Consider the following 23,399-nt stretch of genomic DNA (forward strand, 5'->3'; position numbering starts at 1 on the left):
TGACGATACGAATGTTTTCTTTTCATCAGACAATCTTATATCACTTGAGGTCAGTGTAAATAATTTGCTAAGCAATCTTTCAAATTGGTTAAGGCAAAATGGACTGCGCTTGAATGCAAAAAAAACAACCTATATGATATTTCGACCTTTAAACAAACCTATTAGTAACATAGCTGTAAAATTCGAAGGAAATTGCATCGCACATGTTAGGGAACAAAAGTTTCTTGGTGTATGGTTTCAGGAGGAATTAAACTGGAACACACATGTAAATCATCTGATCACCGCATTAGCGCGAATAGTTGTTTTTTTTAGAACAATGCACTTAATCCCATTGAGGTTAAAAATAAGTATGTACTATGCACTCTTCCATTCTAAAGTAAGTTATGGGATGTTAGTCTGGGGAACGACATCACAAGGAAATTACCATAAGTTGATAACTATACAAAAGAAAATATTGCGCTGCTTTGAAAATTACAGGGGGAATCTACAAGACTTAAGCACTGCTCCACTATTCCTTAAACATTCCATACTCAGAATTGATCAATTATATCATTTTAAATTACTTCAGTTAATACAAAAGACTAAGCTATATGAAGAAAATTGCACCGGAAGACCACACTACAGTCTGCGAGAACAAAAGAAACGAGCTCCTAGAACAAGAACCCAATATGGAAAACGAAGTATTGCTTACCAGGTACCTCAGGTTTTAAATACCCTTGCAGATCAATTGAACTTTAGGGCTAGTAGTGCGACCTTCAAGAAACAACTAAAGAACTTATTCATAATCACCGGTCTACACTATCGAAACTACGTAATGGAGTCTCATGCCTCTGCAAATGCTTAAATTGTTCATAAACTTCTATGTCAATTATACGAGTGTATACAGCGGAATTCATTGTATCCGCATGCATTTTGTGTATGTTTTTGAGCTGTTTCATTGATATTGCTTAGTTGTGAATATTAACGAGAGTGACCTCTAATTCTTAAAATGTGTTATGTAAACTTCTTATGCTATTTATGTTTGAATTTTGTGTTTACAATTTCAGGTTGCTTGAAACCAATGCATTGAATATATATATTGTTTGTCAGTGCTGATGTCTAAGCTTTGCACTGTCACGGACAGCGGAGGGACAAGGGCCTTTGTCAGGCTGTTCGCCTTTAGCCCTTTGCCCCTGCAGTGAGCTCTGTATCCGGCTTACTGTAAATAAAAATACTACTACTACTACTACTACTTTTGACCCATCGCTGCCCATGGCCAGGTTTTTCATACCTTGGTATGCATTTCGGCACTCCGATAACCATAGTCTGTCCTTCACATAAGATGACATTACATGTAATGCTATACAAATCCAATTATGAGGTTTAGTGACAAAGGCAATGTATTCGTCAACATGTTCCTGCTTTTTATTTCGTTGCCATTAAAATGACTCCACCCGGGCCAAGCACTGATCTACAAACTTGTACATAGCAAAGTACAAACACAGCTGAAGCGCTGCAGCTAATTTTATTTCACAAATACTATCGGCGAATTCAAATAATAATGATTTTCTCTACTTTGTGACTATTATCTTGTATATTGAAGGAACTGAATTTCACTTGTACTGTCGTTTCTATGCCCCCATATTCTGCTTTTCATTCATAGATTAAACTGACTGGCACCTGAATTAAAGCCGTTGGCAATTGGATTAAACCTGGTGGCACTTGGATCAAATTCACTTGCACGCGGCCTAATTTAGTTGGCGCTTGGATTAAATGTGTTGGCAATCGGGTTAATTATTCGGCACATGGATTAAATAGCTTGGCGCTCAGATTATTTCATTTCAGCATGGATTATTTAAGCTAGCACTTGGATTAAACTGAGCGGAAAAACCTGTAGTCTTGTTTTTGACAGACTTGGGAAATTTTTACGGAAATTAATCTGTGAGGCAATCATCGAAAGGTTTCAGCGACTCAGATTGTTTTAGCGTCAGATCTCCGACGCTGAAATCTTTCGATGATTACGTGAAAAAATTGCTCAGCACCAGTTGAACATAGTCCCCTTCCATGCATGCGCTCCACGAGCTAAGAGGAAGTTGGACATGAACTTTAATTCGACTCTTGGTCGTAATGGTCGCAGGGGCGAAAGTCGCGCCGAGAGAGGCGGGCGCTGCGCGAGAAGAAACTCAAGAACCGTAAGGTCACCAGTCCACCAAGGTCAGTTTGGTACTCCTTTCTTTTTGTCCTGAATAATTTGCATTCAATTTGCCTTCTAATCAAATGGCACGCTTTGGGCAAATCTGTTGCTGATGCACGCCTACCTCGTTTTTCTTGCAGTTACGCAGCCAGAGCCAGCCCGACATACAAGCTGTTCAGGTAAGGCTTTTGATGACAGACAAAGGAATGGGGCTAACAGGGCTGAAATTTCGTATGTCAAATCAAGCAAGTCGCTTCATCTTGCTCCTCAAACTGTCGTCGAATCTAACGAGTTTCATTTGGGACAGGGTGTATTGGCACCTAGAGTAGCACTGGCGAAGGAGGTATATAGAGGCTGCAAGTGGGCGGTGAAAACCGGCGCAAGAATCGCAGTGCTAGTGCCAACAGCTCAGGCTGAGTGCTTCCAGCTAAAACACTGCCCCACTTTAGTGTATTGGTGTTCTTTTGGTGTTGTTCTTTCCTACATGTATAAGTTTTAAAGTCACGTGCATTGAAATCGATTTAGTCAAGTTGGTTTGAGACAATTTGATGTTACAGTTGAACCCCGCTACAACGAAACTCATAGGGTGCGGAAAATATTTCTTTGTAGTGAAATTGAGAAAATACAGCTGATCAGAGCCAGTAAAACAAAGGAACGTTTATTCTCAAAATTCAAAAAGCGTCCGCTGCTTCCCATTTTTTCCCAGCAGCGTCATGGCGCGATTCTCAGTCATGCATAGCGAGGCCATGGTGGAAAGCACGCTGAAACAATACCTACAACTGCTTTCGTGAACATAACCAAGCAGTTGCATTAACACGTTAACACCAGCAGCTGTTCGCCGTCAAAGTGTATCGGACAACACCGAGAGGGAGGAGGGGTATCGTGGAGCGGTGACTTTTGTGTTATTGTATGCCAATCTTATCATCCATCACTCGCAGCTAGCTGATTTTGTAGATAATGCTGACATACAGCTGCTCCGAATTAGTACCACACTGGCCAAGCGCGAATGAAATAAGCATTGGTATCTAACGAGGCATCGTTCCGCGGTTACACCCCGCAGCTGCGTGAAGGAAATTGTGAACTGAGCTTCAGCTTCGGATCGCCTGCGGCTAGAAGCAAGCCAATGGCAAAAGCAGGGAAGTCTTACCGCCATCGCTATCGAGCAATGGCGGCACCCATGGTTGTTGAACAGCGGTGGTTTCTGGTGGTGCCAACGCATGTTTTAGACCTTGTCGACGTATTTTCGGGTTCTGTAAGTGCATCAAAATGTAAAAGATTGGGTTCACTGTATGGCAATAAATATCTGAGCCTGGAATTGCATCATGAAATTTCGTTGAAGCGGGACGGCAGAAGAAAAAGTGTTCGTTGTGGCGACAATATCTATGCATTGACTCCTATGGACTGCTGACGGGGAACCGTGAGTTTTTCGTTATAGCGGAAATTTCGTTGAAGCGGCGTTCGTTGTAGCGTGGTTTGACTGTATCTTCCAGTGGGACGGTGCCCCTTTGTGCATGTTTAATGAGTGAATGTTTTGTAGCAAAGGTATACAGCTGGCTTTACTAGGTCAGTTTGTACTGCCATGTCAATGTTTTCCTTTTTCTTTGCTGTCTCCTTAGAGGACAGTCAAGTTCACGGTCGCGGTCGAAATCCCCCCAGAACATGGGCCAGATCACCTTCATCACAAGTTTTGGCGGTGACGGGTCTGACGACGATGACGGTGCCTCCAAGAAGGGCCATGCCAAAGCTGGCGGATGTTCGGTGTCCGGTGCCGCTGGCGCAGTTTCGTCGGGAAGCAGGTCAGGCGCGGTGTCCTCCAGAAGTGACGGCAGTCGAGGAAGCGGCGGCTCCTCCAAACGAAGGTCGCGGGACCGTTCGAGGTTAGGAAGGCCCAGTTTTCATTGACTCTCTGATAGCGATTTCATGGAATGAGTCTGTTGCAATTCTGTCTTTTTTTAGCACCTTTCCTTACCATTTCCTCATTGGTCAGAACTATCTGGCTATGCTTTTTGACCAATGACAGATGTCTAATGTGGGTGGTATAAACATTAAAAAAAAAGTATTGTAATTGCTGTGGAATTACTTTGTGATAATGCCCTCTGTTGCTATATCATTGTTTTCCAAAGCCGAGATGGGACACGCAGGACTCTTGCCCTGCGTGTCCTTTCTTATTTGTGTCTTTTTGACGAATGGCTCTGTAGCTTTGCAAGTTCGGTGTGTATGACATGGGCTCTTGTCGCAGGTCCAGAGGTCGACGTGGTAACTCGTCTCACGGTTCCGGCCGTGGAAGGAGGTCGTCCCGAAGGCGTTCCTCAAGTTCGAGGTGAGTGTGGAAATCATATTATATAGAGGGATCACAAAGCATCTCAGAAGTCGAGTCCCCAAGTGCGTAAAGAACTATAGGCTGTACTCAAGAGAGCATTTTGGTTATCGTATGCCCAAATTTGATTTGGAAATAGTGATGGCCATCTGTAGAAATTGTCATGCATTTTTGTGTAGTCTGTATGGTTATTATCCCGCTCCTCAGATATAGCAGGTTCTTTTTTATTCGACTGTAATTAAAATAATTCACCAGTTGACATGATCGCAATAAGAAGTCACCAAATTACTGTCAATCCAAATTTTAATATTTCGATACCGAAATAGCTTTTCTCCGGATTATGCAAAGTTGAGTGGTCAATCTGTGCCTGCCTGACCTCAGTTTTGGCAACTCTGTATGTGTGCCACTGCACCTCTGTGTTGGGCTTAAATGACAAAACTGTAGCATCTGCCTAGGCGACACTTAGGAAATCATAAATGTGTTCAAGGCACCTCAGTTCATGCTGAAGAGGGATGTTTCTTACGGCCTCCTTTTTATCTTTTCTAACTGAATACAGTGTGTCATAATACTGCATTTTCTTACGCCTTACTTTTTTAGGGGCAAAGCTCCTTAAGGCGGGACTGTGCTTCCCCTGTATGTAGCCGCCTCTCGTTTAGTTCTTGCAGTGTTCACTAGATGGCTATACTTGTAGCTGATGATGAAAAGATGCAAGATGTTACAAGCTATACGGCGATACTTGTAGTTGATGATGAAAGATTCGAGATGTTATAAAACAGGAATGATGTCACATATGGCGCATGTTGGTGGAATGTAATCGTTCGATTTAGTGCGGCGATGTACGCAAGGGGTGCATTGTAATAAAATCAAGTGTGCAAAATGTACGGACGATTCATGGTTCCCCCGGTTTACCTTTGGAGCTTCGCCCACTCATCATCATTCACTTCGTGGATATGGTGGCACTTCTTCATGTCGTTTTTTGTGTCCAGCTGCATGTCGTTTCTGTGTCCAGTGGCTCACAATCAATTCACTTGAAGGTTTGATTGCTGTCCTGTCTTGGTGTGCTTATCGAGTGTGATGTGGTACTCTCGCGAGAATTGCAAGCGGAAGCACGCGAGCATGCGGTAAATAGCCTCAAACTCAAATTTGATTGATGCTCAGATGGCACTGTCCAAAATTAAAGTTAAAAGATGAAGCCTCTGTTTGAAGTGGTGTCACTACAACCATGCATCTCTGGTTTTATGACACACATAACAGCTTGAAATTAAAACACCTAGCAATTATGTCATGCAGAAAGCAGCACTACTACTTATTTTTCTGTTTTGCTGTGTCTCGATCTTGAGTGGCACACAGGCAGTCGTAATAGCGTATTTCTTCATATACAGTTGAAACCCGCAATAACGAAATCGGCGGGGAAAGCACAAAATTTCGCTCTTGCGGGAATTTCGTTGGCGCGAGAATGCAGCAGAAAAGACATGAAGTTTAGAAAAAAAAATTTATTTCCAAAAGTCAGTGAGTTAACTTTGCCGGGCCTTACCATGCAGCAATTTCATGCCTCTCGACTCACACTGTAAAAAATAGTCCATTGCCACGTCGTCGTCGTGCTCGCCGGAAAGCGTACGAATTGTGTCGAAGGCATTCAGCACATCCTGCGGACTTGTTGTTTTCTCTGGCTGCTCCGGTCGTTGCTCATCGGGATCGGCCACCTCACACACTCTACTGACGATGGCTTCATCAGCCACTTCTTCGTGCACGACGACGCCTTCGTCCGCACAAACGAACTCGTGGGCGCTGAGGCCATTGGGAATCTCGTTTGCCGTGGCACAAAGTTTCCCCCGTGCACTGGTCAGTGACGGTGGCACTGCGCTGTTACCAGTACTGTCATCGAATGCGCCTACAGGCGAACCTTCTGGTTCTGCCGGATTAATGCATGATGCCTGCGGAGTGACAAGGCCGGCGTGTGTGAAGCGATTCGTTATCATGGCTGTACTCGTCGCAATCCATGGGGCGGCGATCATCTCTAGCGCCATGAACCAGTCCATGTCAGCCGGGCGCTTCATATGTATATTTAGCAGCAAACGCTGAATCAGCCTCTCTCTGTAAGCACACTTCACGCTGCGAATAACTCCCTGATCGAGAGGCTGCAGCACCGAAGTGCAGTTTGGTGGGAAAAACACGAGGCGCACATTTCCGAGCTGCACGTCGACGTGATGGGCGCTACAGTTGTCAAGAAGGCTGACTGACCTGTTTGCCTTCCGCATGTTGGCGTTGAAAGACTGGAGCCAGCTGCTGAAAATAGCACGCGTCCTCCACGACTTAAGTTCGCAGTGTAGCTTACTGGCAGCCTGCGATTCCCCTTGAATTAGCGGGGCTTCTTGCTCCTGCCAATAACGAGCAGTGGCCGTTTATCTGTGCCATTCATGTTGGCGCACAATAAAATCGTCACGCGCCGCTTGCTGTGCTTTCCACCGTGGCACTTCTGGCGTTTAAAGTCTGAGCTCTCGGATGGCAGCATTTCATAAAACAATGCCGTTTCATCGGCTATATATATGTCCGAGGGCTTGTACTGGCCGAGCAGTTCTTTGTTGTTCAGCAGCCACAACGACGTCGCCGAGTCGATGGCGGCTGCTTCCCCGGAGATGACTTTGGCAACGATATCGTGGCGAGCTTTGAAACGGCTCAGCCAGCCGGGACTCGCCTTAAACTTGTCGTGGCTGAGCATACAAGCGAAGTCCAGCGCCTTCCGTTGCGGGATCTTGCCAGATAAAGGCACCTTGTTGGCACATTGTTCACAAAACCATGCGAACACCACCTTGTCCACGTCCGGGATCGCTGCAGTCGTCACGGTTTTGTTCCTTGCACTCGCGCCGCTTTCAAGTGCACCAAGAATGGAGGCCCTGTTCTTGAGAATCGTGGACAACGAGCTGCAAGCAACGCCGAATTATTCGGCGATGTCAATTTTTTTTTCTGCTCTTTTCCACCTCGCTGATGATTGCAGCCTTATCTTCCAGGGTGATGAACTTCCGTTTTTTCGTTGGGGGCGGCATATTCGCTGGTAGCGAAATCTGATGAAGCAAATCGCAACACATGGTTCACGTTGCACCAAGCGACCACGCGAACTCTCCACAAATGGCTCCACACATGTGACCATGTGTGCGCAAAGCCGACAAAGCCAAGCACAGAGCTAAGCCAACGAACGACACTCCATGAAGATTGTGGCTTTGGCTACATACGTAGTCCGCAAAAATGAGCAGTTATTCGGCAAGCCACCATCATCATCATTGTCGCGAGCTTCACTTTTTTTTTGTTTTTTTGTAAACAATGATGGCGGCTGCTTTGCAAGTGGGCTTAGCGATAGTTTTGCACAATTTAAGTGTGGCATGAATGCATTTTCAGCAGTTTTCGAATGTAAATGTTGCGAGAATAGATTTGCGCACTAGTGTTTAAAAAATTTCGTTGAGGTACTGCAGTATCAACATTTTTCGTAGTCGCGAGTTAGGAAATGCATTGACTCCTATGGGCGTTTGCCGGTGCTCTGAAAATATTTCGTTGCTGTGAGAATTAGGTTCCCTTGGGATTTTGTTATCGCGGGTTTCGACTACTAGCTATGAAGCTACAGACAGTGCACCGCCACGCTCTATGTTGTCCACCCGGGTGATCGTTTCGAGCGCTCAGTGATGCCCGTTTGGTTGCTGTTTAGTATCGCACCACATCAAAGCATCAGTGCCAATGGTTGACTTCACTGCAGTGCCCTTTCCGCTTTGTTTCCGACAGTGGCCGCCGCAATTAGTGGGGCGGTCGGGTTGGAGGCTATTCAGCGCTCACTCACGTGGTCCCACTTCAACATCTGACAGTAGTACTACAACTGATCATAAGTCCCCTGTGCTTTGGTTATCCCGGTTATTTCGTTCTAGGTCATCGGGTGGTGGCAGGGTTCGGCGTCGAAGCCGCAGCCGAGGTCGTGCATCGTACCATCCCAGACGACGCTCCAGGCGGCGGTCCCGGTCGCCTCGAGTGAGCTCGCCGCGTCACCGAGGTCGTCGGACTTCGTCTCGTAGCCGCTCAAGGTATGAAAAATAAACAGGCCGCTTTCCTCGTATTATCCAGTGACTTATTAACGAATTTCAAAAGAAATGTTATAGAAAAAAAGAGTATTGTTAAAGCAAGGGCTTTAGGGTGACAGTCAGGCTGATGCGGATAGGGAATTTTAGGTTTAAAGCAAATAGTGATTTTGGTCGAATAATTTCAAGTCAAATTTCAGTAGCGTTTATATTGCATATCGTAAAGAAAAACGAGCATATTTGTCATGGCATGACTAATCTGAACAATATTTTTTAATGTTGACGAATATCTGGGGAAAATGCCATTTTTTTTTTACATCAATGGAAGTAGAAGCAATTTCAATAGTTCCAGGAGCCGACTTTGGTATAATCCAAGTGATAGACTGTAAAATGTCGTGTTTAGAAATTTGCTTTACCCTGAACATATGTCGGTACAACAGTCTTTTAAACTTGAATAAATGAATCTGTGTGAGGTGTATTATCTTTATTTCACTTAGAAGTGGAACTTCACAGCAGCGCGGATTTTTCTTGGATATGTGTTTTCACCGCTTGGCAAACCTCCAGTGCAGTGTAACCACCTTTACAGGGTGTTACTCAGACTAGTAGGCATCTATGCGTCAGTTTCGAATAATTCGTAATTTTCAACAATTAAATTCGATTCGAAACAAATTTGAATATTGGACTATTTGCTAGCATATTTTAAACATTTTAATATTCTCACAAGTCTGGTAACATCATAATTTTTGTGTGTAGCTGTTATGCTATTCAGTGTGATCCCTTGTGTACATCCTGGGCAGTGTTTGTGTAGGCCTTCGCTGTTTTGATCATTAAACCAGTCTCCACCAGGTAATTTGAACTTTACTGTCTATAGCATTTATACAGAGAGGGTTTTTACAAGCGTGACAGGACAGTGACCAGCTAAACTGACATTGTTGCCAACAATTCAGGTCGCGGTCGAGGCACTGGGGTCGTGGCCGTAAACGTTCTAGCTCATGTCCGAAGTCGCCCAAGGGCCAGGACCGGGAGCAGAGGTCGCGGTCGCAGTCGTCGCCACTGCCAGCACCACGCAAGCTACCCAGCCCACCCCGGAAGTCCTACTATCGTCACAGCCTGTCACGGTCGCGGTCCAAGTCATTGACCAGCAGCGACGATGATAAGAAGAAGAACCGGTCGCGCAGCAACAGCAGCAGCAGCAGCAGCAGCACCAGTGAAGGGTCCCGGGGTCAGCAGGGAGGAGCGTCGGGTGCCAGCAACGGCACTCGTCGCAACTGGCCGTCGGCAGACGCGGTGAGGTGAGCTGGCTTTTTGGCTTTGTCCGCAGCGCTTAGCCGAGCTACAGCAAAAGCCAGCTGATCGTGCGCGTCTGCTTTTCACCTGTGAAAGAAGCTTGTGCGAGCTGGTTTTGCACTCCATTTGCAAGTACTTTTTCTGGCTAGTGTAATACTAGGCATAGTAACTGTTCAAGCTTGGTTGCTGCTAGCTGCCCTCAAACCTTGATATAACGATCCCAAATTAAACATCTGTTATAATGTTGTATAGAAAAAATAGCCTTCCAATAGATATAATGTTAGGAATATACATTTAACAAGGGACACGGGTCTTAAAGGACCGAAAATCGCGAAAAAACAGACTTTTTGAAGTTGCCATTTTCGGAATCTGCAACTATTTTTGCATTACCTAAGAAGTATTTAGCTTCTCGCGTCATTATTTCTGGCACAAAATCAATTTACAACACCCTTGTAAGATGAATCTGAGCACAAATAATACGCTAAAGTCACTCTTTTTCGACGCCGAACCGTTGCCGTTACACACGAGCTATCATGGTCATCTTGGTCTCGTTTGGAAGGGTCGTTCATCTTCAATTGCCCGCCACCAGTGGCTCGCCCTGCTCATTGGTTTTTCAGTAAAAATACGTCATCGAGAAGCACCACCGCGCGATTCTATTGGTTGTTTGGGGCACGTGACAAAACCTAGGCACCCGAATGGCCAAGTGGCGTTTCCAGCGTCTGCTTCTTCATCACGACACGCACGAACATGCGCCATTTTGTCATGGTGCTGTCGACTGCCTGCTGCAGTAAAGAAGTTCCTCACCGTACTAATTTGCGAACGGGGTGTGGCGATCGCTCGTTCGTTGTGAAGCTCATGAAGAGCCCTGCTATCACTCAAGACAGGAAGGATAGCAAACTTGCGGCGTTCAACGACGGTCGCCGAGTCGCCGGTGTAGACCTAACTAACGTACGAACTCGTCGCTTGTCGACAACGTCGCTGAAAGCGGCAGTGTTTTGGAGCCTCGACAGCTACAGGAGGGCAAGTAAAAAAGCAGAAGTGAAGCTACGAGAGATAGCTTTGCAACGATGGAACGGAAGCGCAGTCTTACCGCTAAACGCGCCAATGCCGTGGGTACCCCCCCCCCCCCCCCTCCGTCTGCGTGATAGGTCGTCAGAGTGAAGTTCGCCGCCAGTCAGCAAACAGAAAATTCATCCGTTTACGGTGAACGTGCTCGCCGCCCGCGCAATAGAGGCTACTGCCAACAGGTACAGTGCTTGTAACGACGCGTCCGCAACGAATATATTGCGTCGCGGCCTCCACTCGAAAATGAGACAACCTTACGTGAAAAGGAAACTAACACCTCGCTGCTTTTGGAGCCTTGAAATTGATGAGTGAGTGCACAAGTTCGGTTTGCGACATCAACAACTCAATCTGGACATGCCGGATAACCGCTTTATTATACGACGGATCGCGGATTACGCGCGCACATTTGTCACACATAGGCGTCGCCGAACTGATGAGCGGCCTAGTCGGCAGACGAGCACACGGCGACCACATCAGCTTGCAAGTGTGCCTCAGTGGAAAACATGCAGCGGGCATTGAGAAATCGCCATTTAGGTGACGCATAACAGAAGGACTATACATGCCTGGTGCCTACTGGGAAAGCTGAATTTGCCAATCATTGTAAATAAATAGCTTTTCCATGCTACTGTCTGCCCAAAATGGACTTGTGTTTTTGCATGATTTCTCGGGATTCAAATTTTTCTGCAGTGGCAAACTTGTCTTAAAGATAACTCTGCCTCTAGAGCACCTAGGACTGTCATTTTCGTTGTTACATGTAGCTGTATCTTTAGGTAACACAATGGTAGGCTTGAATTTTTTAAAGAGATCTTCAAAAAAATTTATTTTTGCCAGATATTGGAGCATAAAGTGAGTGTGTCTGCAACACTGAAATGCGAGGTGCGACAAACCTTGCTAAAATTATCAAATCAAAAAAGCACTTTTACTGTTGTGTAGTTTATGTTCATTAGTACACAGGCATGTGCCAATAGTAGCTCTACAATACAAAATTCTTGTGTCATTATACTGGCAAACAATAGGTATTTAATTTTAGGATATCTAAAAACTAATTGGTTTAGAGGAACAGTAACTACATTTTTGAAATCAGCATCAATAACTTAATCACACTGTGAATTTTCTTTATAAACACATGAAAATATCTGGCATTTCATCTCAAGTACAGTGTCCCCCCTTAAAAGGAGTTTTCGGATATAACGCACTTATTTTTATGCAAGATGCAACCTTGGCATAATAAGGTTTGAGCGTAAAACATTACGTTTGGCTAAGCGGCAATATCAAAATCCCCAAGTAAATTTAACAACGAAATGTTTCTGGCCAAATACCAGCAACACAAACAAGTGTCTATGGAAAAGTCATTACTAGTGAAACACTAGAAGAGTGGCTGACATCATGAAAATGAGTAAGCAGTGTTGGATGGGGCATTTGTGTTGATTCTCTGGGGGTTGGACTGTAATCTCAGTTGGCTGAGTGATGTTTTCTTCTTAGGTTGGTAGTGGAGTACAGTGAAATCTCGGTATAACGAACTTCAGGGGACGCGGAAATTTGTTTGTTATTTTGAAAGGTCGTTATAGTGAAAGCTCGAAAATTAACCATAAATACTTATTTTTCACCGATCAAAACAACTTACCTTTACAACGGTGGGTCCTTGAACTCCTGTTTTTCACGAGAAAAAAAAAAAAACAAATGCACAAGTAAACACCAAAAAATGCACATTTATTTAAAGAAGTCTTTTTTTTTTTTTTTTTAACGCGAGCAGCACAAACTTTGCAGCGCGAAGGCCTGAAGCTCATCCACATTCCTGTGCTGTGATTCGGTTCTTTGGTCACAACAACCTGCTTTTTGCCTTCCATTTGTCGAAGAATATCCATTGTCTCGCTTAGCTAAAAATGCTTCCGCTTCTTCGTCGCAAGCAGAGATGAACTTATTTGTAGTACAGTAAAAGCTCGTTAATTCGACACCCGTTAATTCGGAAATTCGGATAATTCGGACGGCTCTATTGGTCCCGGGCAAAGTGCATGTTAATCTATGGGACCAAACCTTCGTTATTTCGTCGGAATTCGGCTCCGCACCGCTTAATTCGGACAAATGCTGACGGCTGCTGCTACACAAAAGTGTGATAAAGCAGCGCTGGCACCACTGGAGTGAAACCGAAACCTGAGTGGCATCGCCATCATCATCAACTTGTGGGGGCTATCACAGCGTCACCGAACGTCGTCTTCTTTCTTCCCCACTCAGCACCTCCGACACCATTTTCCCTTGTGTTGTCGTGTCAGAACCATCTCTGCTTGCAGAGTTGTCTTTTTCTTCCATTGTGACCGTATTTGCATGCCACCACCATCGTGCGCTACAGTGATGGCAACGCTGAAAAGGCGGCAGAACTACGACGCGAAGAACTTGGCGACTAAAGTGGAAATTTTGGAAGCACTGAAGAATGGTGAATCGCGACAGCAGGTTATGACCAAGTACAACGTGAAGCGGAGCACGTTGGGAACGTACGTAAAAAATGAACAACAGATTCGACAAGCCTTCGAAAGCGAGAAGTTTCATGCCTCTAGAAAGTGGTTGCGAACCGCAGCTCATCCCCAGCTCGAAGAAGCTTTGGTCCGGTGGATTACTGACTGTCGCAACGCGCATCTGCCTTTGAGCGGACCTCTCATCATGGCGCAAGGTGAGACGTACGCTGCAATGATGAACATTGAATCGTTCAAAGTGTCAGAAGGGTGGTTTGCGAGGTTTCGAGAAAGACATGAACTTGTCTTCAGGAGTGTGCGCGGCGAAAAGGCCACTGTTGACGAAAGCGTGACCACCGAGTGGAGAAATGTGAAGCTGCTGGAGCACATCGCCACATATGAACCATGTGACGTGTTCAATGCAGATGAAACTGCTCTATTTTTCAGAGCTCTGCCCAACAAGACGGTGACTTTCATAGGGGACGCGTGCATTGGTGGCAAGAAGTGCAAGCAAAGGATAACTGTGCTTCTTGCCGCCAATATGACTGGCACGGAGCGCTTGCCACTACTTGTCGTCGGGAAGGCGCTTAAGCCACGTTGTTTTAAGAACGTCAAAAGCCTTCCTGTCGAGTACACAGCGAACAGGAAGGCATGGATGACATTGGACATTTTTCGCGGCTGGCTGCAGCAGTTGGACCGGCACTTCACGTCGAAGGACCGCAAGATAATTATGGTTGTTGACAACAGCAGTGCCCATAACTGTGCAGTCGAACTGAAGAGCATCAAAGTATTTTTTTTGCCTCCCAACACACTGTCTGCTCTTCAGCTGATGGACCAGGGTATCATTCACTACGTGAAGTCGAAGTACCGCAAGCACATGCTAGAGCGAATGATCATATGCTCAGAAGCTGGAAAGTTGTATCAAGTGGACTTACTCGGCGCAGTGCACATCATTGGCCACGTGTGCAAAAACACTTCGCCGCAAGTCATCGCCAACTGTTTTCGGCACAGCGGTTTCGTGAGGCCCGAGCATGCAGCAGTAGCTGACGATGGCATCGAGGAGATGCCAGCCGAGTTCACCGACGGTGACTGCCCGACTTTCGATGCTGTCCTTCCCACAGATGTGACCTTTCAGGACTACATCGCGATTGATCATGGTGTTGCCACGAGTGGTCTCCTGACCGATCAAGAGATTATTAATGATGTCACGGGCGCCCATGAAGACCACGATTCCAACGAAGAATCATGCAAAGAGATACAACCGCGACCTCATCGCACCTCATGGGAAGTCTCAGAGGCGCTGTTAATATTAGAGGACGCTTGCCTGAACACTCCCGACAGCTTGCGTGCTGTTGGCCATTTGGAACAGTTAAGAAAAATTGTGATGTCAGCCGGAATCTGCGCGAAAACGCAGACGACAATTACAATATACTTCAACAAATATAGGTATGCTTCTGCAGCTTGATTTTAAATGTTGTTTTTCCTGTTCATTCGTTAATTTGGCATTCGGTTAATTCGGACAGTTTTTCCGGTCCCGTGAAATCCGAATTAACGAGCTTTTACTGTATCACCGTAGCACGAACGCCGACTTATGTGGACGCGATAAATAATCACCGAAAAGAAATGAACTTGACTGAAAAACAAGGCCTCCAAAGAAAAACCAGAAGCGTCACGGCTGTTATGGCTTCTTTCAAAGAAAAAAAAAAGTGCTAAGAAAGAAAATTGCTTGCGTTTTGTTTTCTGCTCTGTCGCTGTCTCAGGTTTTCCGCGCCCATGCTTTCTGGTCCGTCACTCACACTCTGCCTCGCTGACCTTGCCCTCCCGTGTTGCCCTCGCCTCTGCGCTCGCTTGTACATCTGCAGTGTCGGCGTTTCAACAAAAAGAAAGAAAAGAAAGTCTCCCTTTTTTTTTCCCCCTCTACACACACCGTGGCGCGTCTTCAGAGAAGCAAGGCGTCAGTTCGCTTTGTCGTCTGCTTGCGTACCACTCCGGTGGTCGCGACGGATTTCAGAACGTAAGTTCGTAGTACGGAGGCGTTGTTAATATGATGCTGAACTAAATTAACGCTCGTTCTGAAAAGTTTTGTATTCTGAAGTACGTAGTAGTGAAATAATTTTACATTGAAACTATTAGCATTCGCATGAGATTTTTTAATTAGTTTGTTAATCTGAAAAGTTCATTAACCTGGGGTTCGTTCGAACGATATTTCACTGTATAGTGGGGTGAAACTATTAGCATTCGCATGAGATTTTTTAATTAGTTTGTTAATCTGAAAAGTTCATTAACCTGGGGTTCGTTCGAACGATATTTCACTGTATAGTGGGGATTCACGACTGAGGAAGGTTGCAGCGAGAATGAAATGATGCCGGAAAGCGCATTGGAGTTCTTAATTCGTACGAGCTGCGAAGCTCTCATTCTGCAACTTGCACGAATCCCTGGACTTCTGGAAGACTGCAAAGTGGAGGTTCGAGAAAGTGATTGAAAATGCACTGCATTGTTACGATGATTGCAGTCTTCACTGACATCGTACAAGTCGTTGTGACAAGAATAGGAAACTCTCAAAAAAGGCCAGGTACACTCATGCCTCGATATAAAAAACCCAGTTACATAAAACAAAATATTGGTTGTAACAAAGTGAATGAAGAATGGTCTTGCAATTGATAAAGTGTTAGGAATATATACCTTTATAACGCATTTTCAGATATAGTGAACCTATTTTTGTGTAACATGCTACTTGCTTATAATGAAATTTTTCTCTGTGGCCCGAGTATAGTCTGTAAAATGTAAGGCGCAGAGGCAAGCACACTGCTAACTTATTCAATGTGGCTTTGCTTGCGGAATCGAACACCAGAACGTGCGAAAATGCCATTCATTAACATATTTTGCTACCTAAAGGTGGTGCGGCTTTTCGCAGATGTTGGAAATTGTATTGATTAGGATGTCTCGATTTGTGTACATGAGGTTTTTGAGGAGTTCCACAGCCTGTATGAAACTTAACACATGTTCTTAGATGTCTTATTAAGCCATTGTGCTTGAATTGCGAGGAAAATTGATATCTATCAAACCACATTGATTTTGGTGCTATAAATGTAAATATTGTTGAAACCTCATCCTATGCATGCTGTTCTAATGAATTTACGAGCAATCTTTCAGTCATAGAATAATACTGTTTCATTCTAGAGTCCATTTTGCATGCTGTCATTTCAACATTGGTTTATAAATATCCAACGCTATGCACTTTCGTTGTTCATTCATTATTGTTTAGGTGAACTTGTCATCATCAACCAAAAAAAAAAAAAAGAAGGATCTCTTTGCAGATAAATCTTCATTATCTACCTTGTTCTGCATGGCATTGAGCCATTTTGCATTGGGCTGTAAAAGCTAATTTTATTTTTTTCCAAAGCTATCTCAGTTGGAAAAAAAAGAAGCATTTTCGTGTATTATGGAATATAAGTCAACAAGGATTAACAAGATCAAAACATTTCTTTGCCGCGTTAACTCCGTTTTCAAAGTTTTATGTCAAGTTTTCTTGCAGCAACTGCACTTGGTTCTATAACGATATTGTGCTGATGTTTCAGCCACAATTGTCCAAGCCAGGTCGATGGGCATATGGTATAGTAAACATAAAACTTTTTATATCTATGTCCAAGTGTCTAATGAGTATTTTTTACTGCAATGCTGTATGTGTCTACGTCCTGGCAAATCGTGTCTACAGAAAAAATGACACTTCGATTTTTTGCACCCATCACCACTGCTGACACCTCTTTCACTTTGTTCTTATTAAGGGGGGAAGAGGCACTTAGCCATCAGGCATCCTAATATTTAAGCTAGGGTGATGAAATTTTAAGAGATGGTGTATTTAGATGTGCAGATGTCAAGTATGAACTCAGTTTTTATGTACGTTTTACCGTTTTGTTTTTAATTAGTCATTAATGAAAAGCTCTTTTGGTCACTTTTTCAGAAAATAGGCTGTACAGATCTTGCTGAATTAAATGTCACTGCATTCTACACTTAGCAAAAAGTGCAAAAAGCAAGTTTCATGGCTCTAGCTTTCCTACAACAAAAGTTATGAAGCTTAGAAGTTCATCCTTCCATCATCAAAGAACGATAATTTTTGGATTTGATTTTTTGTAAAAATTAATGGTGTCCTATAGTTGCATATGGCACTTTCGTGCACTCACTAGGCATTTAGCTTCTCAGCAAGACAAAAATTATCAAATTCCAGTGTACTAAAGCTGAGAAGCGCTTGTCAGAAGAATGAAAGGTGGCCAAAAAACTGAAACTGAGAAAATGGCAAAAAAACAAAGCTCTGTATATTCAAGGAATTCTACACAAACGCGAGTTCAGGAAGCCGGCGAGTACAAAGTGACATACACTCGCCGCTTGCGTGCGCTCCGCTGCCGCACGCAGCAAACAGCTTGCGAGGTCCGGCGAATCGGAAGGCGCGATTTAGTCACATGTGCTCACCAAACCAATAGGCTCACGTGACGGGGCTTTTTTTTTACGCGGATTCACGGAGTACAAATTGAGTGGACAAAGACAAGCGCGACGGGATATGAAAGAAAAAGGGCAGCTTTTTCGAATGCGACGACTACTGTAGCAAGCGTAGAACGGCAACACCGCGGCACTGAAAGAGCCCGTTTTTCACACGTCCATCACCAAAAATTCAGCTCACTAACCTCGCATAAACTACTCTCATCGCTAAATTACCAACCTAGGACGCAGGAAAATTGGCGAGATTATGCAGCGATAGTGGGAGAATCCAAATATATATAGCATTTTCTAAAATTCGTATTCTTTAGCGATTTTCGGTCTCAAAGGCGCGCTTCTCCCCTTAAGCTCAATTTTCGGTGTGCAAGATGGCTTCACGGCAAAGCATACGAGGTGGCTTTATCACTATGCAAGGCAGGCAGTTTTGACAGCCATGGTTGAAAGTAATGATTGGGGATGATGCGGCAGTACCATGATGACTTGAAACGTGTGAAAGTAGATCTTTTGCTGCCTTTGGGCACATGTGTGGGGTCATTTTTTCCATACAGCTCAAAGTTTAACAATAGCAAAGTCGAACAATGAAAATGTGCAGCATGCGCGTTCACTAAAAGCGCGCCGCGGGGCTCTGTGTCCCATAGGAGTCTTCTGTCTTTCATTGAGCATTTGCGGCGATTGGCATGTTCGAGTAGGAAACACGGTCTATCATTGCATGCCTCCCACCTCCCCAGGTTTCTGTCCTGCGTAAGGCAGGGATGAGCGCCAGCGTCACCGTCGGTGTTGGCGTCGGCGGCCGCTGCTTCGCATCTACGCGTGGTTCCCTTTTTGCGAGAGATGGTGTAACTTTCTCAGTGACCTTACTTTTTCTCTGTGGATTTAAATTTGTGTACAGTCTGGGTAAACAAAAAAATGTGTAGGACATGACTGAATGGAGCAACTTGTTCTATTGTGATTGGTTTCATACTTAAAAAAATCTACACCCGTGTTCATCTCTCAGTAAATGGAACTCCTGATGAACGTAGCAGGAGAATGGATGGGTGGACTTGTTGGTAGTTACTGATTTATGTGGCAGAAATGCTGTTGAATATAAAATGGTATGTGTACTTGTTTGTATGAGAGTATTAATTTCGTGTGTACATTGTGCGCATTGACTACATATTGATTCTGATTTTTTTTTTTTCGTAAAAGTGCTTGTTTCCACTCCTGCATGTGCTCTGATTTGAGCCTTCAGTATTCTGTAAATAAATAAATAAATAAATAAGCTGGGAACACATGTTTGTCACCTTTGGTCACACGTTCTTTAAAACAAAAACGGAACATTGTCCTGATTGCTTCAGGTCCCATTTGTGGTAGAGAGTTTGCTGTACGTGCTGCAACGGGAGGTTCATGAGGCATCACACTAAGGTCATTCGACGGTAACTTGGAAATATGCTGCAAGGCCTTTTTTAAGCTCTGCAATGCCTTACCACTTCCCGTCATTGTTCAGGTACACAGTGCTTGGGGTATAAGTTAATTTACTTCGAGGTGACGTGTCAAAATGCTGTAAATTTTCTGTAATTGTTATCACCGTCTCTGCCCTCTCTTGCAGACCCAACGTCTCTGTGGGTAAACCAGGTCCCGCCTCCAAAGTCAGTAAGCTCTTGGTCTCACTTCCTCTTCTACTTGAAAGCTACACACCCCTTTCCCCTTTACCCATGCCTCCACAGCCAGTCCAAAACAAACAAACAAAAAAGATTTGTTTCTGTGGACTTTGTGAAAACCCTCAAATGACGTTCGTGAAGCTTTAACTGCGCTAAAATAAGGAAACTAACATCAAGTGCTGGAAATTTGTGTCCCAATTTTTTTTTTTCTCACCGCTACCTTGCCGATGTTCATGTTTTACGTGCTGGTGTTCATGTGGGACTGCCGCCAAGTGTGAAAAAATTTCTGCTTCTGTGGAAGACAAGGGTGGGGGTGCCGCATTCGCCACATCTCAGCGTTTCTTTTTGTTTCCCTGCTTTCTTTGCTCTGGGATATATACCGAACTTTGCAGGCTATAAGTACCGCAGGTGGTCATTTGGTCAGTTTTATTACCACGGGAGGGGTCTCATGGTAATCCTAAAATTGGATGTTGTGTGTGTGTGGGTGTCTCGGAACTCTCGTCTTGGCTGTTGTGGAAATTTCCTTGTTCAGCTCAAGAAGATTGACGAAAAAAAAGAGATTTTTCAATTGAGACTTCAAGCAGGGACACATCCAATTATAGGTAGAAACGAGAATGACAGTACTGTACCGCTACTGGCAGGAACTTCGTACCGTGTCTCAGAAGCAAGAAACACATTGAAGAACTAAAGTGTAACATTACGCTCATCATTATGCATGAGTAGCATTGCATTTGATTACAACCTAAACAAAACGCGAGCTTCTCCCTCAAAAATGTCGTGTGCATGCCCTTCACCTGTGAAGGGCAGTTGTGTTAGCTCATTGCCACTTGAATCGGTACTTTGTTTCTACTAATGTAATTAATTAGATTTAAAGGTTTTTTGTTATCCCCCAAAACATTCCTCTTGGTTAAACAGCGATGCCGTCACCTAAGAGCAAATTTACCATTAGATTCAAGTTTTCGAACTAGAACAAGCAATACCAATGCGTGCCTCTGGGGAAAGTTAACTATAGTCGACTCTGGTTAATTCAAACTCGAAGGGACCTCTGAATTTTGTTTGCAGTATCAAGAAGTTTGAATCATTAGAAGTTCTCACTCTGGGTGAGGTGACCCCACACATTATTATGAGGCATCGATTTTATCACATCTAAAAATTTTGTAAAGTGTTTTTAAGCACCAAACGCATGTTGTGAAACGAAAGCAGAGGTGTAACGTTCACAAGTTTATTGGCCATTTACTGCTTATCAGATCTTTTAAATAAATCATGAATTGCCAACTACTTCATAGCTGTAGGTATGTGCCCTCAGTACAAAGCTCTCTATACCAGCTGAGAAGCATCGCAGTTTACCATGCATACATTTCATTTAAAGCATTTGTTACTTGCAAAGCCTTTTTCCTTTTAGGTCTCACGTGCTTATTTTTCATTTTTAGATTATGATTACATAAGCGCTCAATTTTTTTAATATAGTGGTGGGAGAGCAGCTGATATTTTTTGGTATAGACCTGCAAAAAGTTTGAACTAACTGAATGATAGATTCTGAATTAAGAGGCTTTTAAATACATTGAAAGAATAGAGATCCAACCAAAATTGGGATTGTTTGAATTAACCGAACGGTATGAATTATCAGAGTTTGAATTATCGTGAGTCTACTGTATCTGAATAACACAGGAAAAATGCTTGATGTCACAAAAATGCATAATCACTATTTGGTGGAGCATTCCTGCCAATGCTCCATGGTATGGGCGCGATAGCAGTGGGCGGGGTTTTTCTCATTATGTTGTAGCCAGCTGTAGCATAACACTATGCGTCAGTGTAACATTATGCATGAATCGTAGGCTAAAATTATGTGCACATCAACGACCGACAAGTTGTGGGCCACGTGGTTCTTCGTTTTAAGGGTAGCGAGATGTGTGTGTGGTGACGTTTGTGGGGCAGTAGCTGGTACGTTAGAGGGACTTTGTATGTCACCAAACATCACTAGAGGACTGTTCATAGCAGTGTTGAGTCCCGTTCAGCCTTTTCGTCACCAAATTGCGCTGCTCTATCATGCTGTTCTCTTCAGTTCCATCGTCGCAGTTCCTTGCAAACTTCCGCTGCTTGTAATAGCAGTGGTTATTACGGTGTCTTTTTGTTCTCTATGGGCCCCTTACAATTGTGCGAGATCTGCTGACCACAAAAGTGGCTACTATCTTGTGCTAGCTCTTATCATCCTCTTTCTTCTGGCACTCTGGGCTTCCAGCATTCATGTCGTAGACAGTGTTCATGAGGATTCTCGCGTGAGTGCATATTTGTAACGTGTTGAGGTTGATATTGTAAAGCATCACTTCGTCGAATCGAGACAATGGATCTTAGCCCAAGCGTTCAACTTGTAAGCGATGAAATCGTACTACAGTGGACTACATACGACGACACATCATACCACATCTATTGTAGTAAGCAAGTTCTGGAATGGGATAAAAGCAGTGTAGACAGGACGTCTATGAGGCAGTGAGCTGCTGTTACCCTCCCCAATTCGTCCCTTTTACATCTCAAGGTGTAAGGTTGCATAGCTAGCTGGAAGATATAATCTTACGTGGAACAAAAAGTCATAGCCCTAGCCAAGTTGGGAAAAGGGCCACTACTCATTTGGTGGAACAAAGATTGCGTTTCCAGCTGCTTTTTGTCGTTTGTTTTCTCAAGCTTGTGGCTTATTTGGCACTTTTGATGGCGTTGTTAGTGAGTGTGTGGTGTGTGGTTTCAGTGGTGGCTCTTGTGTGAATAAACCTTGTCGGTGCCTCCCCCCCCCCCCCCCCCTTTGTTTCTAGACACCAGCAGGTGGTGCTGGCGCGGCAGCTGGAGGTGGAATGGGCGGTCTCACGTTGAGGGAGAAGCTCAAGCGGAAGATGCAGGCTGCCCTGAACAAGCAGTGTGAGTGATCGGTGTCGTTTTCTTGAACCTCTGCGGTAATCGGCCATTTAGTCCCGTAACTCATCAAGCAAATCTTGTGGTGCGTCCCAGGTAACAATACTGCATAGGAAAGGTTGCTAAAAACATTGAATGCTTAAAACAAATGTTTTGTCTAGAGTTGCATTTTGTCATTACAGGTGGCTTTTTTAATTGTGAAATCAAACAGTTAAGCAGCAGACTAATACGATAAAACCTTAATATAACGAACCCAAATATAACGCAATATTGGTTATAACATAGTAAATGAAGAATAGTCTTACAATGCATACAGTGTTTATATATACCTTTATAACAAATTTTGGGATATAAAGAGCACGTTTTCGTGTGAGATGCAACTTTGTTATGGCGAGGCTTGAGTGTAAATGAATTAGACACTATTTTATATGCAACTCTTCATTGCATCCTGAAACCTGCCATTTGTTTCATTGTCTTTCTTTTTCCAGTCTGCTACTTGCGATGTAATTATTGTCATGTACCACTCATAGTGCATGAATTACAGGAACTGCATGGTTTTGCATCTTCGTAATTCGTGATGTCAGAAAGAACTGAACACAGCACGAGCTTTCCTGGCCACAGCAGGGATACCTCGTAGCTGTTTCAGGGTAGAACTTCAGTGCGCAGCTCGGGAGACTAGTTGTCTCACACGTTGCGACAGATTTCATGACGCACTTCTTACCGGTTCTCTTCCTTGCTTCAACTTCTTCGTCCTGCAGACAAGGCCGACAAGCGGGCTGAGCGTGAAAAGATGGACAAAATTCAGCAGGAACGCTGGGTAAGCGTGCTTTCGGGCACCTTCCTTCTTTTATTGATGATACTACCACTCCTTTGCCAGCTGTACCAACAAAGTGTGCCGAATTGAATTAATTGTGCCATCCTGATAAAGTCGTCATCGTTAATTGCACCTGGTGTCTGGTCTGATGGTGTCTGCCCTCAGCAGTCGCATTGCTGATGTGTCGGAACGTGCAGCTTGACCTTGGG

General features: G+C 44.2%; 1 protein-coding gene across 8 annotated transcripts in view; it reads left to right on the forward strand.

Annotated features, from left to right (window-relative positions):
• Positions 1 to 23,399, forward strand: part of LOC119168270 (uncharacterized) — a 50,576-nt gene that overhangs the window by 21,757 nt on the left and 5,420 nt on the right. For 6 of the 8 annotated variants that reach the window (XR_012884367.1, XR_012884368.1, XM_075867198.1 and 3 more), the window contains 9 exons: positions 2,117 to 2,193; positions 2,314 to 2,352; positions 3,790 to 4,050; positions 4,413 to 4,493; positions 8,402 to 8,554; positions 9,496 to 9,840; positions 19,424 to 19,463; positions 22,280 to 22,382; positions 23,135 to 23,193. Coding sequence is in view for 5 of the 8 variants with exons in the window: in XM_075867198.1 (XP_075723313.1) it covers positions 2,117 to 2,193; positions 2,314 to 2,352; positions 3,790 to 4,050; positions 4,413 to 4,493; positions 8,402 to 8,554; positions 9,496 to 9,840; positions 19,424 to 19,463; positions 22,280 to 22,382; positions 23,135 to 23,193 (1,158 nt within the window). In the remaining 3 variants the exon portion in view is untranslated. Of the gene's footprint in view, positions 1 to 2,116; positions 2,194 to 2,313; positions 2,353 to 3,789; positions 4,051 to 4,412; positions 4,494 to 8,401; positions 8,555 to 9,495; positions 9,841 to 19,423; positions 19,468 to 22,279; positions 22,383 to 23,134; positions 23,194 to 23,399 lie in introns of all 8 variants that reach the window. The other 2 variants (XR_012884369.1, XM_075867199.1) reach the window with 1 other exon arrangement.

The sequence above is a fragment of the Rhipicephalus microplus genome, chromosome 6, assembly GCF_043290135.1.
Source record: "Rhipicephalus microplus isolate Deutch F79 chromosome 6, USDA_Rmic, whole genome shotgun sequence".
NCBI lineage: Eukaryota > Metazoa > Arthropoda > Arachnida > Ixodida > Ixodidae > Rhipicephalus > Rhipicephalus microplus.